Here is a 22,929-nt window from a genome sequence, read left to right as displayed (position 1 = left end):
ACACACACACACACACACACACACACACACACACACAAATACCTTACCTTACTGTCCCATGATCTCTTTCTGAGGTACTCCAGCTGCTTTCAGGAAGTCGGCCACGTCCTCCGGGCTGGACCTAGGCAGGACAACGAAGGCGCAAGCGTTCGGTCTCTGTTGTATAGCAAATGCATCTTAGGTCAGAGAAGGGGGGGGTCTTGCGATTATGATGAATCAGTGTTTGTAATGTTGGAGAGATGGATATTGTCCAGAACACAGACGAGAAAGAGTAACTTGTACGTGCCTGGGAAGTGGAGTTTCCAAAGGGGATATTTTTTTGACGGAGTGGAACGTAAGAACGGGAGGGGAAGTTTGTGTAGTGCTTGTCGAGTCACTCCATGTTTTGTCAGTGTTGTATTTATTGGGGTTAAGAGGATCTGTGAGTGTAGGTTGCTGTAGTATGAAGCAGAGGGAGGCTTTCTTCTTGTACCTAGGAGTCTGTTGTTGACTTTGGAATGGACTGGTTCGGTAGAGTCTCGTGCTGTTGCAAAGAGGTCGCTGCTAAGCGCGTTGAGATTTTTTTTTCATGCGGTTGTTGAAGGTTTGTGGTTTTGAGGTTGATGGTGATTTCTCTGAGGGCGGCGTTTTTATGTGGTTTGCAGCTTTCGTATATTTACTGCTGACAGGGTGGACGACCAGGCCGAGTGTAGAGTGTAGTGGATGACTCTTGTACAGTACTAAGGTAGAGTTTTTCTTGCCCAAAACTAGTGCCGGTAGGTGTTCTAAGGGCATTTACTCTGTTTATGGCCTTGTGTTCATGTTTGTGGTATGGCGAGTGAATGACGCGTGTGTGTGTGTATCGAATGTGATACCTGGTATGGCTGGTGTTTCCTTGTGAGTGGGTGTGGTTGACCTCAATGGTTATGGGAAGGTGCAGGAGGGATTAGTATCAGTCAGGGGTTAAGAGGACGACGGTAGATTTCTGTGGGGATGCAGACATTCTCAGTCTCGAAGTGAGTCAAGTGTTCTCATTACGTGATGTAGTGTTGCTCGTCTATTGTTGCTTGAGTAGCGTCAGGGAGCTGTGACGTGAGCGCAAGGTCACCTGCTCATGAGGCGACTTTCACACTCTGTGGTCTGCAGGAGGTGATGAGAGGTCGTGTCGGAAGAGCTTGAAGTGGGTAGTGGGCAAAATGAACAGTTCTTTGGAGGTCTTCACTGTGCGGCGTCGGGAGTTTCGTGGACGACTTTGGCTTAACAGTAAACACATGAATGAGTAACCATTCTTGTTTTAAAGTATGGTTCTAAGTATCTGTGATGTGTGGATGCGTCGTGGGACGGTGTCACATGCTTTCTTTGTATCAATTGCTATATTATTGTGTGGGAGGGTGGTCGTGGTGTGGATGCGTCGTGGGACGGTGTCAAATGCTTTCTATGTATCCATTGCTATAGTATTGTGTGCGAGGGTGGTCGTGGTGGATTGAAGCCACCCAGGATGTGTTTGGTGAACAAGATTAATTATAATAAAATGAGTATGCTAATTACTCGACTAATTACACGAATTTTTGGAGTTTTGACCACAGATTCGTATTCAGCATACCTAAAAGCATCTATCTTGAAATTCTCAAGAAAATCCATTTTATGAAAAGATCCAGAAAAATCCAAATATTTTGCTCAGATTTTCAACTTCTTCAGATTTTAATGAAAATCTGGGTATAGATGTTATTGTACATGCTGATTAAGGATTTCTAGTCAAATGACAGCATTTCGCCTTATTAATGCCTTTAATTACTCCTAAGATTAATTATAATAAAAGTATGCTAATTACTCGACTCTGCATTGTGGTAGTGGGATGACTGGTTCTCAAGCTGCGCTGTGTGGGTAGAAGTTGGACATTCTGGTTGAGTGACATGTATCTACTGTTTGGTAGAGGTTAGGATATTGGACGTAACAGGTAACATTTGGCGATAGGCGAATAGGGGAAGTTAGAGGGTCTCAGAAAAGGTATTACGATGGCATGTTTCCAGGCGTATAGGATCATGTGAAACCTTGAGCAGTTGAAAATATATATATATATATATATATATATATATATATATATATATATATATATATATATATATATATATATATGATGTCTCATAACATACGTTTGTACGTTGATCTATCATCCTCGCCCTATCAGCTGGCCTCCAAACACTCTCACCAGAGGCATCACGCGCCTAGGGAGCACGCTGCACGCGCGTGAGGCTCGAGCAAGCGATCCCTCCCTCCCTCCTCCTCCTCCTCCTCCTCCTCCTCCTCCTCCTCCTCCTCCTCCTCCACACCACTCTCACCAGTGCTTCACCTTGACCTTACCCCCTGGAGGTGTGCACGGCAATCCTTCTGTGAGCTTTGTTGGCGAGGTTGGCCAGAGGGTCCGGGAGTCGGACACACCTTGCGACACATGTTGACAAGGGAGGGGGCAGATGTTTCCCTGACGTATGTTGATGAGGGACGGTACCTGGGTTGGCAGTGATATGTTGCCTAAGGCCGTCACACCGCCGCGAAAAGGTACTTATCCAAGCACAGGTCAGAGGTCATGACCTCACCGTCCCTTGGAAGCACGTGTCAGAGGTCATGACCTCAATGTCCCGTGTAGAAACTTCTCCAGACACGACCTCGCCCTCCCGTGCAGGCACGTAACCCGGACACCCGTCTCGGGTTATGACCCCGCCCGTCCCATGCTGGCACGTAACCCGGACACCCGTCTCGGGTTATGACCCCGCCCGTCCCGTGCTGGTACGCACCCAGGCAACCGTCCGTGGGTCATAACCCCACCGCCTCATCCTCCTCGCTGGCAGAAATAGCCGGGCATCGCCACACTCCAGTTTCAGATCAACACCAGATATTCTAACTACTTTTTTTTTTTTCAATCTTCGCCAGGTGTCACTCACCTGTCTTACGTTTTTTTTTCCCCCCCTCACCAGCTGAGCTCGATCATTTTGGCCAGACAGTTGGGTCAGCTCGCGCCGTTTGTCTGTCTGTCTTATTTCATTAAACTGTTTCTCGTCTGGTTGTTCAGTGGTGTTGCCACTCCGTGTGACGCCTTCAACTTGATGTATCGCTTGTGTCAGTTGGCCACACAGACGAGGCTACACGTCTCATAGTCGTGTCGAATCCTTCTGGCTAGGAATGTTTATTTCGGAAGTGTTTTATTAATTAATCTTTTTAATACAATGTGTGTCACCAAATTTCTGGCTCTATAAATATCCTTCCACGATTATTGTAGAGAAGTCTCGAGGGTAATACATTTCAGCTCAGCGATTGTGGTCAAGTGTGGCTGAATTCTTGTCTAAATTGCCTCCGTACGTATGTGCTTGCGATGTGCATTTATTCCTGTAATCCATTTATTGTTCTTATATAAATAAACGTAAAGAAGAAAGATGTTTGATGATGCAGGAAGAAGAATCTAGTAACAAAAACGAGAGCGTGATGCCGGACGCGCATACTAACAGACAACACAGTTAGGTGAGAGGAACATCGTGAGTTCCCCAGGCAAAGCGAGGCTACTTACCGCCACATATATGATCGCCAAGATAGATCCCCAGGCACTGTCTCTTCTGTATCTACACATGTGACGGCTACCTGACCCTCGGCGACCAGTGTATAGCACTGTTATGCATGTTGAAGAATCATACCGTACTCTTAAGTCGCCAGGAGCCACCACTTTACTCTCAAGTCGCCATCACTGTACTTCAGTCTTGCCACCAGTCTATTCACGCTCTTCTCACTCTTGTTCCAGCCAGCCAGCGTCCAGTCACCTTTGATCTTCGTCCTATGATTGTTTCACTTCCCTTCCTCGCGTCGTAGAGAGAAGAAAGCAGACGTCTTCTAGCAGTCACACGACTTTTCCTTGGAGCATTGCTACACTCGGACGCTCCTGTAAACTCTAGTGTTTCTATATACGAGTTGAACATATAAATAGAACGCAGTATGGGCGAATGCTATAGTAAAACTTGTTCGATCACTTCCTTGTCTTTCATCAGGAACCCGACACCTTCCTCTGTCGTGGAACAAGTTCAGAAAAGGATCAGGTTTCAGAAACTTATAAAAGGACGGTAATTACAACATATTTACTCCCTCCCTCCACCTTAGCCATTGTCTCCGTCTCTGTCATGATACCCTGCGTAAACCTCGTTCGTTCTTAATCCTTAATGTCAGCTTTTGTTAGATTTTGTCTCCAGTAATCCAGTCCCACCTTGCCCCCAACTCCAGACTCCGCCTTGAATAAGTCTCATTCATAGTGAACATCGTCCATAAGAATCTTCAACAACAGCTCCTCACAACAGCAACCCCATCTCCACACCCAAAGCTTTGAGCCCATCCCTCTAGGTCCGTCCTAACTCCACCCGTCATGAACCTCGTCCTTGTCCCCACCCGATCTGCCTTACCTCCTTCAGCGTCCTCCAGCGTAACTGGTTCCCGCTCGCTCTTCGCAGGTGCTGAACGTGTCGCTTAGTTACCGAGGTTGAGAGTTACCGTGTGGGAGGGAAAGTGGCCGGACAGGTCAACCCGGCCACCCTCGGGGGAACTAAGGTATTTCCTCGCCCCTCCACACACACACACACACACACACACACACACACACACACACACATACGTACGGAGGAGGAGGACCTTAAGGGGGACGAGCAGGGAACTAAAGTTAGACTAGGCGTTCCCTTCGCAAAACTCCGTAAGATCGATTCATACGCATGGGTTGTCTGGAGAGGGTACTTAGTGAGGCGAGATCTACGTAGACTTCGAAGTGCACACGAGCGACCCTTGTCAGGAGGCACGATGACCTCTTGACAAATGTGAGATACGTCAGTACCAGATGATGCTGCCCTAAGGCACACAACTCGGCCTCCTCCCAGCCACCAAGAACCACACACTGGACCCCTCACCTCCTCCCCTGTGACTGACGATAATGCCCTCCGCATGTAGGCACAGGACATTCATAATTACCGGAGGAACAACCTGCAATCATCCTCTCGCGGGTGGCAGAGGGCGGAGGGTCGCGCGCCCGCACGATGTGTGGTGGAGTTCCACTCCTTTACTTGGCCTTCCTCACTCGCGATGGCACTCGCTCTATGAGCCTCAATGCCTAGGCTACTCTGACCAACAGGGAATTCTCTGTGGTCTCTTAAAGAAAAAGAATGGTCTTCACTGGTCCAGTGAGAGTTTATATTATGTCTTCACTTGTCTGATGACGTCCAGGGGTAGTTTATATACCATATATACGAATTCCTCTTGTCCAGTGATTGCTTCAATACCGTATATACATACGAACTTTGGTCATTATTGTGTCTGTCCTCGTATATGTACGTATGCCTTGCCTGAACGTGGTAGCATGAGAAACTGAGTCTTCTTGGGTAAGATCCTCTCCTTGCTCCTCCTTCTCTTCCTACTTTTAGAAAGTGATAATAAAAGAGGTGGGGATGTCCAGCAACCCCCTGTTCTCGCTTCTCATAGTCGCCTTCTACGACGCGCAGGAGAGGGCTTGGTAGTATTTCTCTCTCTCTCTCTCTCTCTCTCTCTCTCTCTCTCTCTCTCTCTCTCTCTCTCTCTCTCTCTCTCTCTCTCTCTCTCTCTCGATACGACGTTCTCAGGCGATCTCACTTCCTCCCCCTCCCTACCGCGAGACTCCCTTACTCCCTCCGTCTGCTCAACCCCATGTGGCAGCAGTGACGTAGCCCGACACGATCGCTTAGCAGGAAAACAAAAACCTCGGTGTCGTAAATTTTCTCTTAAAACCCGACCTCAAGTATGTGTCTAACCCGGATCTTCTTCGTCATTAGCCCGTCCAACACCTGCTGCCTCCACTCGCTGAGTCAGTAAAGCGGACAGACTGTGGAGTGGGGGAGGTGCCGTCCGCTTTACTATCCTGTTTCCATCCCAGTTCAGGATGGTGCAGATAACCTTGTCTTGGGCTGCCGGGTCTCCTGTTATCTGTCCTTCCCATGTACTCCCTCCTATTCCCTGTTCGCAGACTGCATCCACACTCGACTGAATGAGGTTTTTGCTGCCTAACTGTTGCCTTCACTGACTGACTGAATGACTGACTGATTTGTGCCTTTCATTAACTGAACGTCGTCCCAGTTGACTAACCCATGAGTGATAAGTTATAGGTGAGTAATTGAAGGCCAACTGATAGGAGAGGAGCGTTACAATGACTGACACCGACAGTCCTTTAAAAAGAGTTCCTCCTTAGGCATCTGTGAAGGTCTGATGTCCCCATACACCTCAGAAGCGAGGTGATCCAAAGAGTCCCTCCTCCTTTTGGCGCTTGAAGTGCTCGGATACCTCCCACACCACCTCAGAACAGAGGCCATCCAAACCTGTGTGTAATCACCAACACCACCTCCCCGGAGATCTGGGGGATGATAAGATCTTGGTACACAGTGCATCAAGTGAATGGCTCTCGTGTGCAGGTATCACTGGACTCCAGAGACCGATCTGTTCTTACATAAGCCAGACTAGTCCTGGTCGGATGACTGCGGCAGCTGTGTGAGCCAGCCAGCTCACTCTTCGTCTGGTCATGGCCAGCAAGTTCATGCGCCAGGTCGACCCATGGGTGGGAAATTCCTTGTAACTTTTCAATTTTCGGATTTTCTAGGGCCGTTAAAAGCCATCCTTTTAACTCACCGAGAACCTGTGGACTTCACCTGTTTCAAGTTACGGAAATGTCGGGACTTTTGAGAGTTAAATCTACGTCTGAAATACGAATGATGATCTGCGTTATACACTCGCTGGTTGCTGATGTCTGGTATGTTCGTTATATTTTTAGGTGCAATCTCAGCGACATCAGAGGCGAAAGTGATAAGAGCACATGACGTCAAAGGCATGTGAGAATGACCCCTGGACTTGCAAGAGAGAGAGAGAGAGACCATATAACAAAGCACGGGAGATAGTACTGATTCTGAGAGTCGGGGAGAGTGTAAAGCCGCCTTGTTTGGTTCCTGAGCTTGAAACGTTCGTCAGGTTTTGTTTGATAAAACGAGGCAGAAACGTTCGTCTTGTGTCGTTTGATAAAACGAGGCTGAAACGTTCGTCTGGTGTTGTTTGATAAAAATGAGGCAAAAACGTTCGCCAGGTTTTGTTTGATAAACTAGGCAGAAACGTTCGTCAGGTGTTTGATAAACGAGGCAGAAACGTTCGTCAGGTGTTGGTAGATAAACGAGGCTGAAACGTTCGTCAGGTATAGTATGGTAAACTGCACATTTAAGAGATGTTACGGGACAAGTTTCCTGAACTCAGGAAACGTTCTTTTGACGAGAAAAAGAATATTGGAACCACTTAAAGGACGTCTTTAATTCCGAGAGACAGGCTAAGTGTTCAGGATGACTGTAAATATCAGAACATCTATAACTTCAAGTCTTCAGTGAAGCTATAACAATATGTCTTCGCGAATACTAAAAACCTTCTGTTCTTAAATGCAAAACCCAGAGTCTCTCCCAATTATTACCTTACATCTACTCGAATGCAAAGCCCATAGTCTGTCCCAGTTGCTCCTGTATTTCAACCCTTTTCTTTCTCCCTTGACGATCAAATGCTTAAAGCCTTCCCCATCGTACTCGCACGCACGTTCCCCATGTCCAGTATGCTAAAGTGTACTAAGGCTTCTCTACTAATATGGCGCTTCTTAATCATTTACTTTATACTTTGCATACCGAAGCTGATCCCTCATGCGAGACTAACGTCTACCTTCACAGCTCCACCTTGACACAGAACCGCCTGGGCTGTGCAGGATCAGAAGCGATTTGCTCCTTCAGCGATCCCATCCGAAGATACTGTACCTCGAGCCTTCAGGCAGTTCGCTCGCTTGAGTCTCTCCATCTCGATCGCGATGTTGCTTCCCTCCCCATGACTTCTGTACTGTCTTAACCTCTGCCATGTCTTGCACCCTCTTAGTCATGACCTATCCCAGCATAGGAAAAATGTAGACTTCAGAGTTTAAGCCTCTTAAACACACAAGGGTTCTAGTTGTCGTATTTATGATTTACCTACCTTTAGGATCCCAATAACATCCCTACTGATCTTCGTCCCTCAAATACCTAAAGTCGTTGAAAAAAAGATATGCATATCTTTGAGAATCAAACTTGACGTCGTACTGCTGCAAGTCCGTCTCTTTCGAAAAGAGGATAGCCATGTATGAACACTTAAATTCAATCTCCTCCCATAACACACACACACACACACACACACACACACACACACACACACACACACACACACACAATCTTCAGAACACCCTACCACTCTAAACCAACCCCTCCTGTGAATCATCTAACGTTGTGACATGGCCCATATACAGCATGTGATCAATTCCATTCTGTTTAACCTTATAAGTTAAACCTTACACTTGCGGGTTTAATGCCTTCGTTGCAGACGCCCAGACCAGGAACGTTCTCCGAAATCTAATGTGAAAATGAGATACTCAGAATTATTGTGTTCATAGAGTTGATATTATCATGGGTTTCATCTTGCCCACTTATCGTCGATAAATATTTTACTAGGTTTCATCTTTCTCAGTTATCGTCGACAAATATTGTAATGGGTTTCATATTTCTCAATTATCGTCGACAGCTGTTGCCAAAAGCATCTCGTGAATCTATCAGGAATTAATCCGATGATAAGACGTCTCCACGAAGCTCAGAATCATGGAACGCAGCCAATTTCGAGCCCATCTTATTTACGGTACAAAGCAAAAAAAGAAAAAATAAATTAAGCGAAATGTGGATCCGATGCATTACCTCATGCGCAGCTGTCGTACAATATCATGAAATCATGCTTTGGATTTTAAGCTTAGCAGTTGCACAATATCACTGGATTGTAAGCTTTTAAGCTTGATTCGCACTCGGGTGCAAGACAAACTTCACACCCGTAAACTTGTCTGGAAATAATAACACGGCGCATGCGGTACTAGGTTAACAGGTCTGGTCAGTTTAGATGTTAGTATTTCTTTTCACAAGTACCACTCGTCACTCGAAAAGGCCAGTCGTAACACACACACAAAAAAGGCCTGTTGTCACCCAAAAAAAGGTCAGTCATCAGACACAAAAGGCCAGTCACCCCAGAAAAAGGCCAATCGTCACACAGAGAAAGTCCAGTCGTGCCACACAAAAACGGCCAGTCGTCACGCACAAAAGGCCAGTCGTGCCACACAAAAACGGCCAGTCATTATACATAAAAAGGCCAGTCATCACACATAAAAAGGCCAATCGTCACAAATGATCCGATCGCCCTCAAGGTGACGTGCATAAGGGTGGAACAAGACACTTGAGGCCACTAAAGCACTTTATTCCTTCGTTTCGCTTCAATGAACCATCGCCAGGGAATGATGATGGCTCACTGAACCGAAAATGCAGGAATATAGTGTTATACTTGTCTCAAGTGTCTTCCTCCACCCTCACCCACTCACCTGTCATGGCTTCTGAATAAACTGATGTTCTAAGGACCTACGATGTTGGTCTGGGCCCCATATTTTTTTTTTAAGAGAATCTAGTCATGTCGTAAGAAACAGCCAACTGACGCGTCGATGGATGCACGCACGCACGCACGGAGGGTGCCCCCACACCCGCACATCATCATCACGACCTCGACTGTGGGTATTGAAAGTAGCGCTGCCCTTAGAAGGCTACCTGTTCAAGAGTTAAGGGCTCACAGGGGTCTTACGAGAGACAATAAAGTTGTGTCGTGATGGGGCGGGTGTGGGATCGCTGCCCATGGGCCATACGTCGGCCCGTTCCTCCTAATTTCCTAATCGTATTTTCGCAGGTGGATGTGGTTCACGTTTGTGTCGCTTATAACCCCTCCTGATCGCAGCGTTGCGACCACGGAGTAGCACAGGTCGTCCCATCGTACTCAGCGGTCGCAAAGTCATGCTCCCTTTTTTTTCCACTGGGTTGTGGTTCTTGACCTCGATGTGACGGGTCACAGAAATTTTAGATATTAAGTTAAACCTAACCTGAATCTTCTGTGTCTCTTAAGAGCCGAATCAGTCTCGGACTAATATGGTCGCTGGCGTGTTTACGAGCCGGGTCAATCATCGCCCAACGGTTAATGAGGACTTTCGAGATCCAGGCCAGCCCTGAACTAATGGTCGCCATGAAAGACTATGAAGGTTACCTTCGAGTTTACGACCAAAGTCTGACCTGGCATGATATTGGTAGCTGGTCACCCACTGAGAGAGAGAGAGAGAGAGAGAGAGAGAGAGAGAGAGAGAGAGCCAGAGTTCCTGGATGATTATTGCAAGAGACTTTTGACAAAGGGCGATAACTTCATCTCGTTGTTACCAAGGGCTTTGAGAACCAGGTCACTCCTCGTCTCAGAAATGACGGAGCGTTCGCTGGGTTAGTTGGACGCCCGCTAGTCACTTGGCGACTTTGTAAGGGCTCTTATTACCTCTGATGGTTCGCCAGATGAGACAGCTCAGAGGAAGACAATGCAGAGTAATGTTTCGTTCCTAATGCTACGAGATCTGGGATTATCCTCTTGAATGGCTCTTCGGGGAACCTTTCATACTGTATTGTAAGGTTACTCTAGGACAAGGATCCATTTCGCTGTTCCCAGTGGCGACTGTTATTTCCCAGAACCACTGGCAGTGTCCAGTTCCTCAGGGTATTTCAGAGGTATACTAATTCATTTCATGTCACCAGTAGACATGTCACCAATAGCGCCTTGGTATCAACAGGGCCAGACTTATCACCATGGCCTTCCCATATCACCAAGGCCAAACGGGGTACCACAGCTGCCTCCCATGTCACCAAGACCAGACAGGGGTACCACAGCTGCCTCCCATGTCACCAAGACCAGACAGGGGTACCACAGCTGCCTCCCATGTCACCAAGACCAGACAGGGGTACCACAGCTGCCTCCCATGTCACCAAGACCAGACAGGGGTACCACAGCTGCCTCGTTTCCCCAGTACCATACGTTGTTACCACTGATGCCTTACATAACCAAGACAAGACGTTTCACCACTGCTGCATTGTGTCACGAAGGCCAGATGTACGACAACCGGTTTGACTCGCAAGATTCACGAGTCATGCCTTCAATCAGCTTACCTCTGTTGTGGGGCTGTTAAGCTGACAGCTTGTCGCATCCCAAGCCGCAACGCTACAGTTCTCAAGCGTTGGATTATGAAATCACACTTCCACATGCTGACTCCATACCCTCACCGTGCAGTGCCTCCTCCACCGTGATATTCATTCAGTGACTTACTACATCCTCGTGTAACCCGGAGAAGGGACTAGGGGCCCACCACTTTCACAAACTTGGCGACAGCGCCCACACAATTAACACTATCGGCGTGGCCCAAGCATCTTTCCTCTTATAAACCCGGCAGCAGAACAATCGTATGGTCATGTCAGCATAGTGACACTTAGGAGGCATACCTGCGTCTGGAAATGTCCACCCCGTAAATCAAGGCTTGTTTCCCCCACATATAGCCCGATAGGGCGCCTCCCTTGTCAGTAGCTGTCCCAAGGCGATTCCGACGCCTTCTTCTGCTGACTGAGGTCATGGGACATTATGAACGCCTTCTACCAGATTTACTCAGGGATCTTGGCTTCGCCTCTACCTCCTCTAGCTGCACCAGGAGGACAGTAGAAGGCTAATGTGCAGCAGCGGGGAGTCGGCGATAGCTTAGAAGAAAAAAATGCTGTGCGGAATTACATTCTCATGTCAAGTTAAACTCCTTTTTTTTTTTCTAGACAACTCAGTCGTGGGCCAATCAGGCCTCCTGTTGTCCTGTGTTTCTCATGTAAACTCATGTAAAGCATGACATCCCTTCCTTATGGTACCTCGGCGCACCTGCGCAACCATCTACGCCACGGCGCAGACTGCAACCGCTCGATCATCTCGTCTTACCTCACCTTTTGACTATAACACCACACCTCTTGTATCAGCTCATCACCGCTGGACTTACCCAATGAAGCAACCCGTTGCTACTCGCGGTTTCGTACTCCTCTATCTCGGTCTTCACCATTACAAAAGAATTTATAAGCTTACTGTACATTAAGACCTGAGAAAATGCTGAGAAATAATTTCTTGAGGTGCAGTGATCTGCCAGCCTGTTATCGCCACACGCTGTGATAAATATCAGCAGATACTTCCCACTCAGCAGATACTTCCCCACACTGATAAAGATCAGCAGATGCTTCCCCACACTGTGATAAAGGTCTGTTGCAGTAGCAAGAGCAGCAAAGGACTCAGGGCCTTAGGTCGGATGGAGTAGGTCGAGCGAACCAGACTTAGGGCCTTAAGTCGAGTGCATTAGGTCGCGCGAACACCCCGGGTGGAGGAGGAGAGGGTCTGCCCATGGGATGTGGTAGGCCTGTGATGTCACTAGCCATCACCACAACACCGCTCCTACCTTATCCATCACCACCACCATGTCACCAACACTTTTACCACCGCTTGTAACCTGTCAGCACCTCTGCCACGGCAACCACCACCATCTCTGCATCACCTCTACCACACTACCATCACTACTACCATCTGACCAACATCACAGCCAGTGCTGCCAACCACACCACCGTCGTACCACCACCTCTTACCACCACCACCACAGTCGCTACTTATCCCATGGCCAGAAGCAAGGATTGGTGGGGCCAGATGACAACAGCCAGTGGGGGCCCTCTGTTGACACTGATCCCTCACCATACACCAGTAGCTCCTGACTTGCACTCCGTGGGAGAGGAGACGGCTGCACGTGTCTCTGTGTTCTCTTGAAATGCAGGATGGACGTCAAGGGAAAGGGGGCGGGAGGGATCCACCGACTGACAGTCGCTGGGGCGAGGAGATGCGAAAGATGGCGATCGTATGTCTGAGTTTCGTAGCTGGTGAAGGTAAAGGAGGGAGGGAGGTAGGAAGGGAGGCGGGCGAGCAGAGAGAGCGTCTGGCTCCTGACTCACAGCGAGTTCATTTTAAGAGCTAATTTCATCGAGAGACCAAACAGTAAAGGTAACTGTGAAATGAGGAAAGAGAGGACAGTGATCGAAGTGATAGAGAAGGGCAGTGAGAGGGGAGCCCTGGGTGGTCAATGCATTAGCTTGTATTCCTACCCAAGGTCAAACATGGCTTACATAAACGAGTGGGCAGCATGGAGGGTGAATAAACGGGAACGCGCGAGGCACAGGGGACTATAACCTCCCTCCCCTCGAATTGTTTCGTGGATGGTCTCAGTCATGTGTTATCAGACTCCAGTGGGAGGACCAAGAACAACCAGGCTGGGGGATGACTCGACAGGAACCCTGGTGGAAATGAATCATGGCTGAATTTTCGTACATTAGGGCGTGATTTATATTTGGACTTGTACAGTTGGACCTTGTTCTCAGGACAGTATTGACCCACAGTTCCACCACCATCCCCACCAGTGCCATTCCTAGCTACCACCATCCCCACCAGTGCCAGTCCTAGCTACCACCATCCCCACCAGTGCCATTCCTAGCTACCAACGTCCTCACCAGTGCCAGTCCTTGTTACCACCGTCCCCACCAGTGCCAGTCCTAGCTACTACCATCCACACTAGTGCCAGTCCTAGCTACTACCATCCACACTAGTGCCAGTCCTAGCTACCACCGTCCCCACCAGTGCCAGTCCTAGCTACCACCGTCCCCACCAGTGCCAGTCCTAGCTACCACCGTTCCCACCAGCACTAGTCCTAGCTACCACCACTCCATCCTGCCACCATGCCACCACCACTCCTTATTACTGCCATCTCTACCAGTACCACTATGCCACCACCACTCCGTGCTACCACCAGTACCAACATTATACCATTGCCACTCCTTACTACCACAGTGTTTCCTCGACACTACCACTTTGCCACCACACAGCTTATGACCACCATCCTTCACCACCTACCACAACCACTCCTCGCTACCACCATCCTTCACCACCTACCACAACCACTCCTCGCTACCACCATCCATTACCACGGCCCTTCACTCATTAGACTCAGCCACTCCTCCCTGCCATCACCCATCACCAAAAGCACAGCTGCCTTTGTTGGTACCATCTATTCATTACTATTACCCTAGAGACAACGACTGCTCGCTACCACCATCACCAGACTTTATAACCCCTCTCTACCACCATCACCAGACTCTACCACCCGTCGCTACCACCATCACCAGACTTTATAACCCCTCTCTACCATCATCCATTTACTGGATACAGCCACCCCCATTTACCACCACTACCCCCACCGGCCACCACCACTAACCCACCTTTCACCATCACCACAATTACCCATCCCACCACAACCACACACCACACCCCACCCCACCACCTCCCATACAGCGTAATGTCTGATCCATGGAAAGTGAAAGCCCTCCACCCCCTAATATGGCAGCCGCGTCGCCACCAGATGTATGATGTACTTTTTTTATTCTTTATATATTTTCCATGTTTTTTTTTTTCAAAGTGGTAGCGATGGAGGAGGAGGAGGGTGGTGAGGGAGGCGCCGTCGTGTTGGAATGCTGAGCGGCGGGTCAGGAAGCAATGCCAGCCTGAGCAGCAGCAGCAGCTGGCTACTCCTGACCACTACTGTTGTCGTGTCTGGACGACCCCTCTCCCCGTTGCAGTTTGGTCCGGCTTGGCCTGGTCCTCCTCCTCCTCCTCCTCCGTGACGAGCGACCCAAACCCTCGAACTGGTGGTCATGGCGGGACGGTCCAAGCTTCGTTTGGAGGGCGAAATGCTCGGTGCAGGAGGACATGGTCGCCATACGGGAAAATCATGAGTAAAGCAAGAAATTTCACGGGTAAAGTTTGACGTAGGATGTGGAGAATGAGGTGGATCCGCCTCAGGGGAGGTGGGGTCACCGTGCCGTGTTTACAGGCTTGTGATGGTCAGACGGGACGAACCGAAAGCCCAATGATTTCCAGTCCCAAGTACACATTAAGGACTGTTGGCTCTATGATATTGTGGCTTACCGGTCTACACACACACACACACACACACACACACACACACTATGAAAGACGGGCTCAAGGTGATTATTACCTTGCGGGAAATAAGCTACCGGAATCTTTATGTGAAAGTGACCTATGGAGCGAGATTCTACCTAACCTGTCGCTAGAACTGCATATCAGGAGACTCGTGTAAGGGGTATATATATATATATATATATATATATATATATATATATATATATATATATATATATATAATGAATTTTTAAAGGTGAGATAATTCTCAGTTCCTGATACAAAGAGGTTTTTTTTTTCCAAAGCTAATTGCATCCAAGTGGCTTGCCTTCTACTAAGACAAGTTGGGCAGGTCAAGTGACCTGGCCTCGTGCCTTGACCAATTGGTTTTTGGTAGTACCTGGATGGCCTTCCAGACCTTGGTCACTATCCGGCCAGAGAGGTCAAAGGTTTTGCTGGTCTCCAGCCACCACTGTCCCTCTGACAGTGTGTATTGCACTCTTATTTTACCTTACATGGCCATGTATGTTACTCGTCACTGTTTTACCTAACGAGGTAGTGTGTATAGTTCTGAGGCAATGTATATTGTTCTTTTCAGTTATACCTTAAGAAGAAATATATAAACTGGCAAGGATCACAATTTTGCGAGTGATCAAGTATATTCCTGAGTCCACGGGGAAATGAAACACGATAAGTTCCCAAGTGCACTTTCGTGTAATAATCACATCATCTAGAGAGACACTAGAGAGAAATATAACAGCCACTTGATATACATCGTACAGACGAAGCTAGGACGCCATTTGGTAAAAATGTCCTAGCTTCGTCTCTTGTATGTATATCAACTGACTTATATTTCTCTCTTGTGTCTCCCCTGATGATGTGATTATTACACTAAAGTGCACTTGGGAACTTATCGTGTTTCATTTTTCCCATGGACTAATAGGAATATCTTGATCACACGCAAAATTGTGATCCTTTCTAATATATATATATATATATATATATATATATATATATATATATATATATATATATATAGATAGATAGATAGATAGATAGATAGATTCTTTTTTCTTTTTTTCATACATATTTGCAATTTCCCGCGTTAGCGAGGTAGCATTAAGAACAGAGGATTGAGCCTTGGAGGTAATATCCTCACTTGGCCTTCTCTGTTCCTGCTTTCGGGAAAAAAAAAAAAAAAGAACGGAAGGGAGGATTTCCAGGCGGCGCCCCCCCCCCCCCCCCCCTCGCTCCCTCCCCACCTCCCCTTTTAAGTCACCTTTTACGACACGCAGGGAATACGTGGGAAGTATTCTTTCTCCCTTATCCCCAGGAATTATATATATATATATATATATATATATATATATATATATATATATATATATATATATATATATATATTCTTTTCTTTCTTTTAAACTATTCACCATTTCCCGCGTTAGCGAGGTAGCGTTAAGAACAGAGGACTGGGCCTTTTTTGGAATATCCTCATCTGGCCCCCTCTGTTCTTTCTTTTGGAAAATTAAAAAAGAAAAAAAAAACGAGAGGGGAGGATTTCCAGCCCCCCGCTCCCTCTCCTTTTAGTCGCCTTCTACGACAAGCAGGGAATACGTGGGAAGTATTCTTAATCCCCTATCCCCAGGGATAATATATATATATATATATATATATATATATATATATATATATATATATATATATATATATATATATATATATATGCGCAGAGATGACCACATTACGTAATGCTATTAGTAAACATTGGTAAGAAAACGATCGTCCTGTAAATGTAAACCACTCATGACATCGTATCCCTCACCGGATTATGCTACCCGTAATGTCACTGAATCTCTCTTCATTACAAATATCAACTTTATCCCCAGGTTGTTTTAATGCAGACCCCTATTATTAACCAAATCAATGTGAAAGAACCATATCAGGATAACTTCAGAACGGTATTGGAACTCATGGCATCTTGCTGCGCGAACCACCCTCCCTCGCGCATCCCCCCCACCCTCCGTGACGAGACATGCCCCAACCCCCCCCCCCCCCTCTCCCTCCTTTTAACGGTCAGGTCAGTCTCCACGTTGACGTGACCCGTACAGGATGTCTATAACCCTTTGTGTTGGTGTTGGGATTTGAATCTTTAAGAATGGTTTACACCTGAGAAGAGGACTGTCTCCATGAAACATATGGTGCACTGTAAAGCTTAAATAACCATCTCAAGTGCGATATATATATATATATATATATATATATATATATATATATATATATATATATATATATCCCTGGGGATAGGGGAGAAAGAATACTTCCCACGTATTCCCTGCGTGTCGTAGAAGGCGACTAAAAGGGAAGGGAGCGGGGGGCTGGAAATCCTCCCCTCTCATTTTTTTAAATTTTCCAAAAGAAGGAACAGAGAAGGGGGCCAGGTGAGGATATTCCCTCAAAGATATTGCAAGAGGTCACAGTGGTGCGCGTGACCTAGTATTTGCTGATAACCACAAGGATGATGAAACGCGATAAGTTCCCAGAGTGCACTTCCTTGTAATAATTACATCGTCAGTTTATATACAGGTAAGAGACGGATCTAAGACGTCGCTACGTCTCTTCCTTATATATCAACAGACTTCTACACCTGTCTCATTCTTTTATCTCTTCTGAAGATATGATCATTACACGAAAGTGCACTTTGGGAACTTATCGTGCTTCATTATCCTCGTGCTTATCAGCAACAAGCATGATTGCAATGATTTTTGTAGTGCAACTTCACATATCCCTGATGGGTGTCTCCATCTGGTTATATCACCCTGTTGTTGCCCTCGTCGGACCTGCCATCCTTTAGTAAGATTATTCTCCCAAACAGTTCCCTGATTTGTTTTTCACTGTTCTAATAGATGTATCACATTTCGTATGTCTTCTGTTAAACATTGTTAAAGGACTTGTATATGTTATATCTTTGTTTCCATCTCTTCTTCACTCTTTCAGAATCTATAATTGTCTTCTCTTACAGTTTACTCTCTAGCTTCATTTGTCTTTCTTCCCGAGAATGATGTTCTTCAAGTCTTCTTCGTCCTCTACACTTCATAGTCTTCTGCAGTGTCTCACGTTGTCTTTCTCTTTGCTCTCCCTCAGGGACCCGTACATCTTCAACTTGTTCGAGGTCCTGCTGACGACGTTGGAGACCAAGTTGAGGAGGGTGGAGAACATGGACCGCGCCCTGGAGAGGCTGGTGCGCCGCCTAGACTCCGTGGAGACCCGCCTAGCCATCAACTTGAACACCACGTCTCAGGTGCGTGCCGGAGGGAGCTGGGCTACAGGAGGAGTGAGGGAGGGGAGGAACTATTTCTGGCATTTTACCAAGTATGTCGGTGAAGGTGGAGTGACATATAAGGTTACTGGACACATTGTGTCGCACAGGAGGAGGAAGTAAGCTTGGAAACTAGAGTGGAAGAGAGAGCATAATGCTTGGCTGTTCATAGAGCAAACGCTAAGGAAGGAAAATGATGTTTGCTGCAATAGATGTGAGTATATTGTGAAGTAGCCTGTAAGTTGGACCAATAGATGCATGTTGTGAAATAGCTTATTGGAGCAATAGATGCATGTCGTGTAATAGCCTAGTGATTTTGAGCATTAGAGGCATTTTGTGAAATCGCCTTATCAGTTGACGCGGAAGAGAGGGGCATGGTTACCCAAGGCAAAATGATCTGGCTTTTAGAGGCGAGAGTTGGTTCTAAAGAGAAAAAAAATAAGTTCAGGCCAAGAGTCATACTGCTAGCAGAGGAGACACGAGAATAGTGATCAGTGGTAGGGAAAGGCAAATGGCAGGAAGGGATTATAAGCAACGTTGAAAGTTAGTTTTGTGTATGAAGCAGTAGGAGAATAGTCTGTTGCCTCAGAGTCTGGCCATGAATTTAGACCCTCGCGTCTTTACAGGTGTAATGGAAAAATTAAAAGAAATATGGCCAGAGGGTAAAATTCAGTGGCGACCAATAATGATTATCACTGGTGAAAATTCATACTGAAAGTCATTAACTCTATAGTTGAATTAATAAATGATATGAGTATGAATAAGTAGACTATTCAACGCATTTGTTTTATCCATACATCATTTTTATACCGTCGCTGACAGAATGCTCAGCTTCAGCATAATAATTTCAGTTTTGAATGTGTTGACTGTACAGAGCCATGAGTGGTGTATGAAGTTCTCCATTGTTCTTGCAGATGGTGCACTTGCTAGAGACGCGACTAGTTGACCCCAGAGCGTACAGAGGGAGGAGCAGCAGCAGCAGTATTAGTAACAGTAGACAAGGCGACGCAAGTAGAAGCGATAGTAGTGGTAGTAGTAGTACTAGTAGCACTGATACTGACAGCAGCAGTAGCAGCACGGCAGACGACATCACCAGGAGCAACAGCCTGATGGAACAGCGGCTGTACCTGCTGACGGAACATGTGGCCAGGATCGACACAAAGCTCTCTAGTATGCAGAAGGCCCTCGACACCAACAGCATCGTCGTCCCTCAAGATGAGCTGGTGGCAGCTGCCTCTGAGAGCTACCGAGTGGGAGTCGACGTACCCCGAGTTCAAGCTCTCGAAAAGGTAAGTTCGACTCGAGCTTACGTACTCTCCTTTCTGTACCCTGACGGCACTCTACTCTCACTAAAAACACTCTCCTCAAGTGCTCTGATTGTACTTTCACACCAGCACACTCCTTTTGTTCCCTGGTTGCACTGCTACACTCGCACACTCCTTTCGTCTCCGGGTTACCACTTTAGTTGTGGCCCTGGCTGCAGCACTGTTACACACCCATACACACCTCTTGTCCTGGCTGCACCGCTATTACACACTCTGTTGTTATGCTCTGGCTACACCTGTCTCACTCGTACATTGTCTTGTGTGACCTAGTTGCACGACCCTCGCATAGTGTTCTTTTGTGCTTTGTTACTCTCATTTGCCCACTCTCCTTTTGTGCATGGCTGGACTCATCTCACTCACAGTGCCCTGACGGCACCACTCACACTCACTTCTATCGTGCCCTGGCTGCGTAATTCACACATACTCTTGTGTTGTTCTGCTGTCACTCACTCTCCTCTTGTGCCGAAGCTGAATAGCTCCTCTCTCTCTCTCTCTCTCTCTCTCTCTCTCTCTCTCTCTCTCTCTCTCTCTCTCTCTCTCTCTCTCTCTCTCTCTCTCATGTTTGTGCGGTACTACTCTCACTCACAATCTCTTGTGCCTGGCTGCTCTCACTGAGTCTTCACAAGTGCCAAGGCTGCAGAGCCCTTACACACTTCTAATCCCTGGTTCCACCACTTGCAAATGCTCATTTCTTGTGCCTTTGGTGCTCTTCTTTCACTCTCACACTCTTGTGCTGTGCCATAGTAGCATTACTCTCACTCATACACATTTCTCTATTGCACTGGCTGCACTACTCTCTCCCAGAGTCTTTTGTGCACCGATTGCACTCTCCTGGTCTTTATTTCACTATTCATAGTTTGACACTCTACCCTTGCACTTCGACTATACCATCCTTATACCTAATACATGAAATTGAGCAACCAACTTGTTAAAAAAAAGATGTAGATTACTTCAATAGTATAAGAGTAGCAGATGAATAGAATGACTGAGGACATCAGTAATGTAGAAAACATACATGAAATTGATAAGTTGTATGATAGTAAGAATATTTTACAAAGATGGGTCCCCACAAGTGTAAAATTCCCTCCCTGTACAGTACAAATACATAGTTCACACACACAGAGACTTGCAAATATATAATTGTTTCATTGATTTCTATGATTTTTATTTGAATTTGTATTGTGAGAATTATTACTTGCAATGATAATGCAGTGGCATCAGAATTATTACTTATCTTGAAATTCCTTTCCTTGCAATATGGGATGCATAAGAATAATTGTAGCATAAGTAACTAACCTAACCTAACCTAACCTCAAATGTCGTCAGATACACTTCACTCATGATAAAAAATCTGCCCAATACTGCACCTTGAAGATTGTCTAACACATTCCTCACCCATTTTCTATATTTGTTCCATATATGTCTTTCCACACTCACTCTGCCTATAGTTACACCTTACATTTTCCAGGACTACCTTAAATAACGACAGATACTTTCCTCTGCTTATAATCAAAACGTTGCCTAGGCCTGTTCCTTGTACATATTTCAATACGCTCCTTCACTCGCAGTCAAAGCATCTATAAAATGCTTCCTTAAAGATATTCAGAGCTCATATAAACACCTTAGCAGAGCCTCGCTATGCCTTCTCCCTCACATCCTCTTGTCTCCACAGACCCCGGCACTAAACCAGCTCCAAGATTCTATAGAATCTGTTCGCGAGTCTGTGACGTCGATGGACCGCCGCCTACAGTTCCATATGGCCTATGTGTCTGGGGACTTAGAGCAGCTGGCTGGCTCTGTTAGGAACATCCACACTGCCATCCTGGAGGACCAGAACTCCCCAGCTGACACCACTACGGAACCCAGCAGGTGAGGTGGGAGTGAGTTACCTGGACACACATACCACACAGACTCCAAGGTCCAAGTGAGGTAGTCAGGCCTTACTACTCACAATGCTGCTTTCTCCTTAAAAGCTGTAGAAGAAAAGATAACGATAAGAGAAATGAGGGAGAGATTCTACCTACAATAAGGTCTCGCCTGAGACAAAGCTAACACATTAAGAGAGACAGTTACATATTACATACATACACTTACCCAAGGTACATGCAAGATGATCTGTTCTTATCACAACTGAGAAAGATGCATTCCACTGAAAAGCAGTAGAAGGAAAGGAGATCAAAGCTTTGGCTTTCTCTCCACCCTCCACTCCCTTCAGCAACATACTGGATGGAAAACATTCATAAAAATACCTTGCTGAACTAATATGCCTGAAGGAACTTTTCATAGGAAAGTCAGAAGTTAGAATGGGCATGCAAACCCTTCACTTTTTGAAAAAAAAATGTGCAATCCTGATTCAATTCAGTGACCCCTAAGTTTTAGTCTGTCTCATTGGTATCAGTGGAGTGACCATAAAGAAATTCTCTATGCTGAGATATGGTATCTAACTAGACTTCAGTATAGTGACTTTTGTATGTATAGTTCCTGTTAATTGTTATAATACTGGCCTTTTTGTGTCTGTGCTTGTTTACCTGTGATGCAATTTTAATGAGAGAGCTTTATGACTGCTGTTCATGTATCTGTTATGTGTTGTTGGATTTAGCTGGAAACTTGGTTAAAATGATGATTGAGATGGCCATCATGGGATAACTGACAGCTGTTGGGAAGGATTTACTCTCCTTAGATTATCAAAATACTGTGTCATTGTATCTGATATCCCCAGCCCCCTCTATGTGTGATGTTGTCCATAATTTCTAGTCCCATCACAATGAGATGCTATGTCCGATATCCAGTCCCTTTGTAGTAAGATCTAATGTCTTCTAGTCCCCTCATAATATAATGTAATGTCCCTAATTACAGCAGGACATTGTTTTCAGTGTCCATCCCTTTCAGAGTAGATTGTTGTGGCTGTGACTTATATATTCTTCCCTGGACAAATTCTCCCTTTATGATGATACATCAAGACAGGTATTCATTCCCAGGTATAGCATTCCCCATAATGAAGCTTGCAGGCATGCAGCATAGTCACTCAGGTGGTGAGGACAGGCAGACGCCCAATGGTAATGCTCTCTCTCCCCTGGCAGGAACGTCACCCGCACGATACCCCGCACCAAGATTGACTCTCTGGTGGACAGGATGTCACCGATGGAGACGGTGTGGGAGAAGATGGAGGAGGTAAGTGTCACATCATATCCTCTCTTGCTGGGAGATTAAGGCTTGTGTGTAGGTAGGAAAGGAGGTGGGCAAGTGGATCCTGATTAAGGTAGGCCTACAGAAAGGATGGTTGATGTCACCATGGCTGTTCACCAACAAAAAAAGAAATGTTGGTAGTGTACTTTGTTTAGCTGATTC

At 46.3% G+C, this 22,929-nt stretch overlaps 1 protein-coding gene across 6 annotated transcripts in view; it reads left to right on the top strand.

Moving 5' to 3' along the window:
• The window catches only part of LOC139754255 (uncharacterized), a 413,413-nt gene that overhangs the window by 369,638 nt on the left and 20,846 nt on the right, over positions 1–22,929 (top strand). For 3 of the 6 annotated variants that reach the window (XM_071671598.1, XM_071671599.1, XM_071671597.1), the window contains 4 exons: positions 18,082–18,238; positions 19,171–19,545; positions 21,254–21,450; positions 22,662–22,752. In XM_071671598.1, coding sequence (XP_071527699.1) covers positions 18,082–18,238; positions 19,171–19,545; positions 21,254–21,450; positions 22,662–22,752 — 820 coding nt within the window. Of the gene's footprint in view, positions 1–17,068; positions 17,379–17,418; positions 17,524–17,555; positions 17,791–18,081; positions 18,239–19,170; positions 19,546–21,253; positions 21,451–22,661; positions 22,753–22,929 lie in introns of those variants that run through there. The other 3 variants (XM_071671602.1, XM_071671603.1, XM_071671600.1) reach the window with 3 other exon arrangements.

This window comes from Panulirus ornatus, chromosome 16 (genome assembly GCF_036320965.1).
Source record: "Panulirus ornatus isolate Po-2019 chromosome 16, ASM3632096v1, whole genome shotgun sequence".
Lineage (NCBI taxonomy): Eukaryota > Metazoa > Arthropoda > Malacostraca > Decapoda > Palinuridae > Panulirus > Panulirus ornatus.
This window is presented reverse-complemented; position numbering and strand designations above follow the sequence as displayed.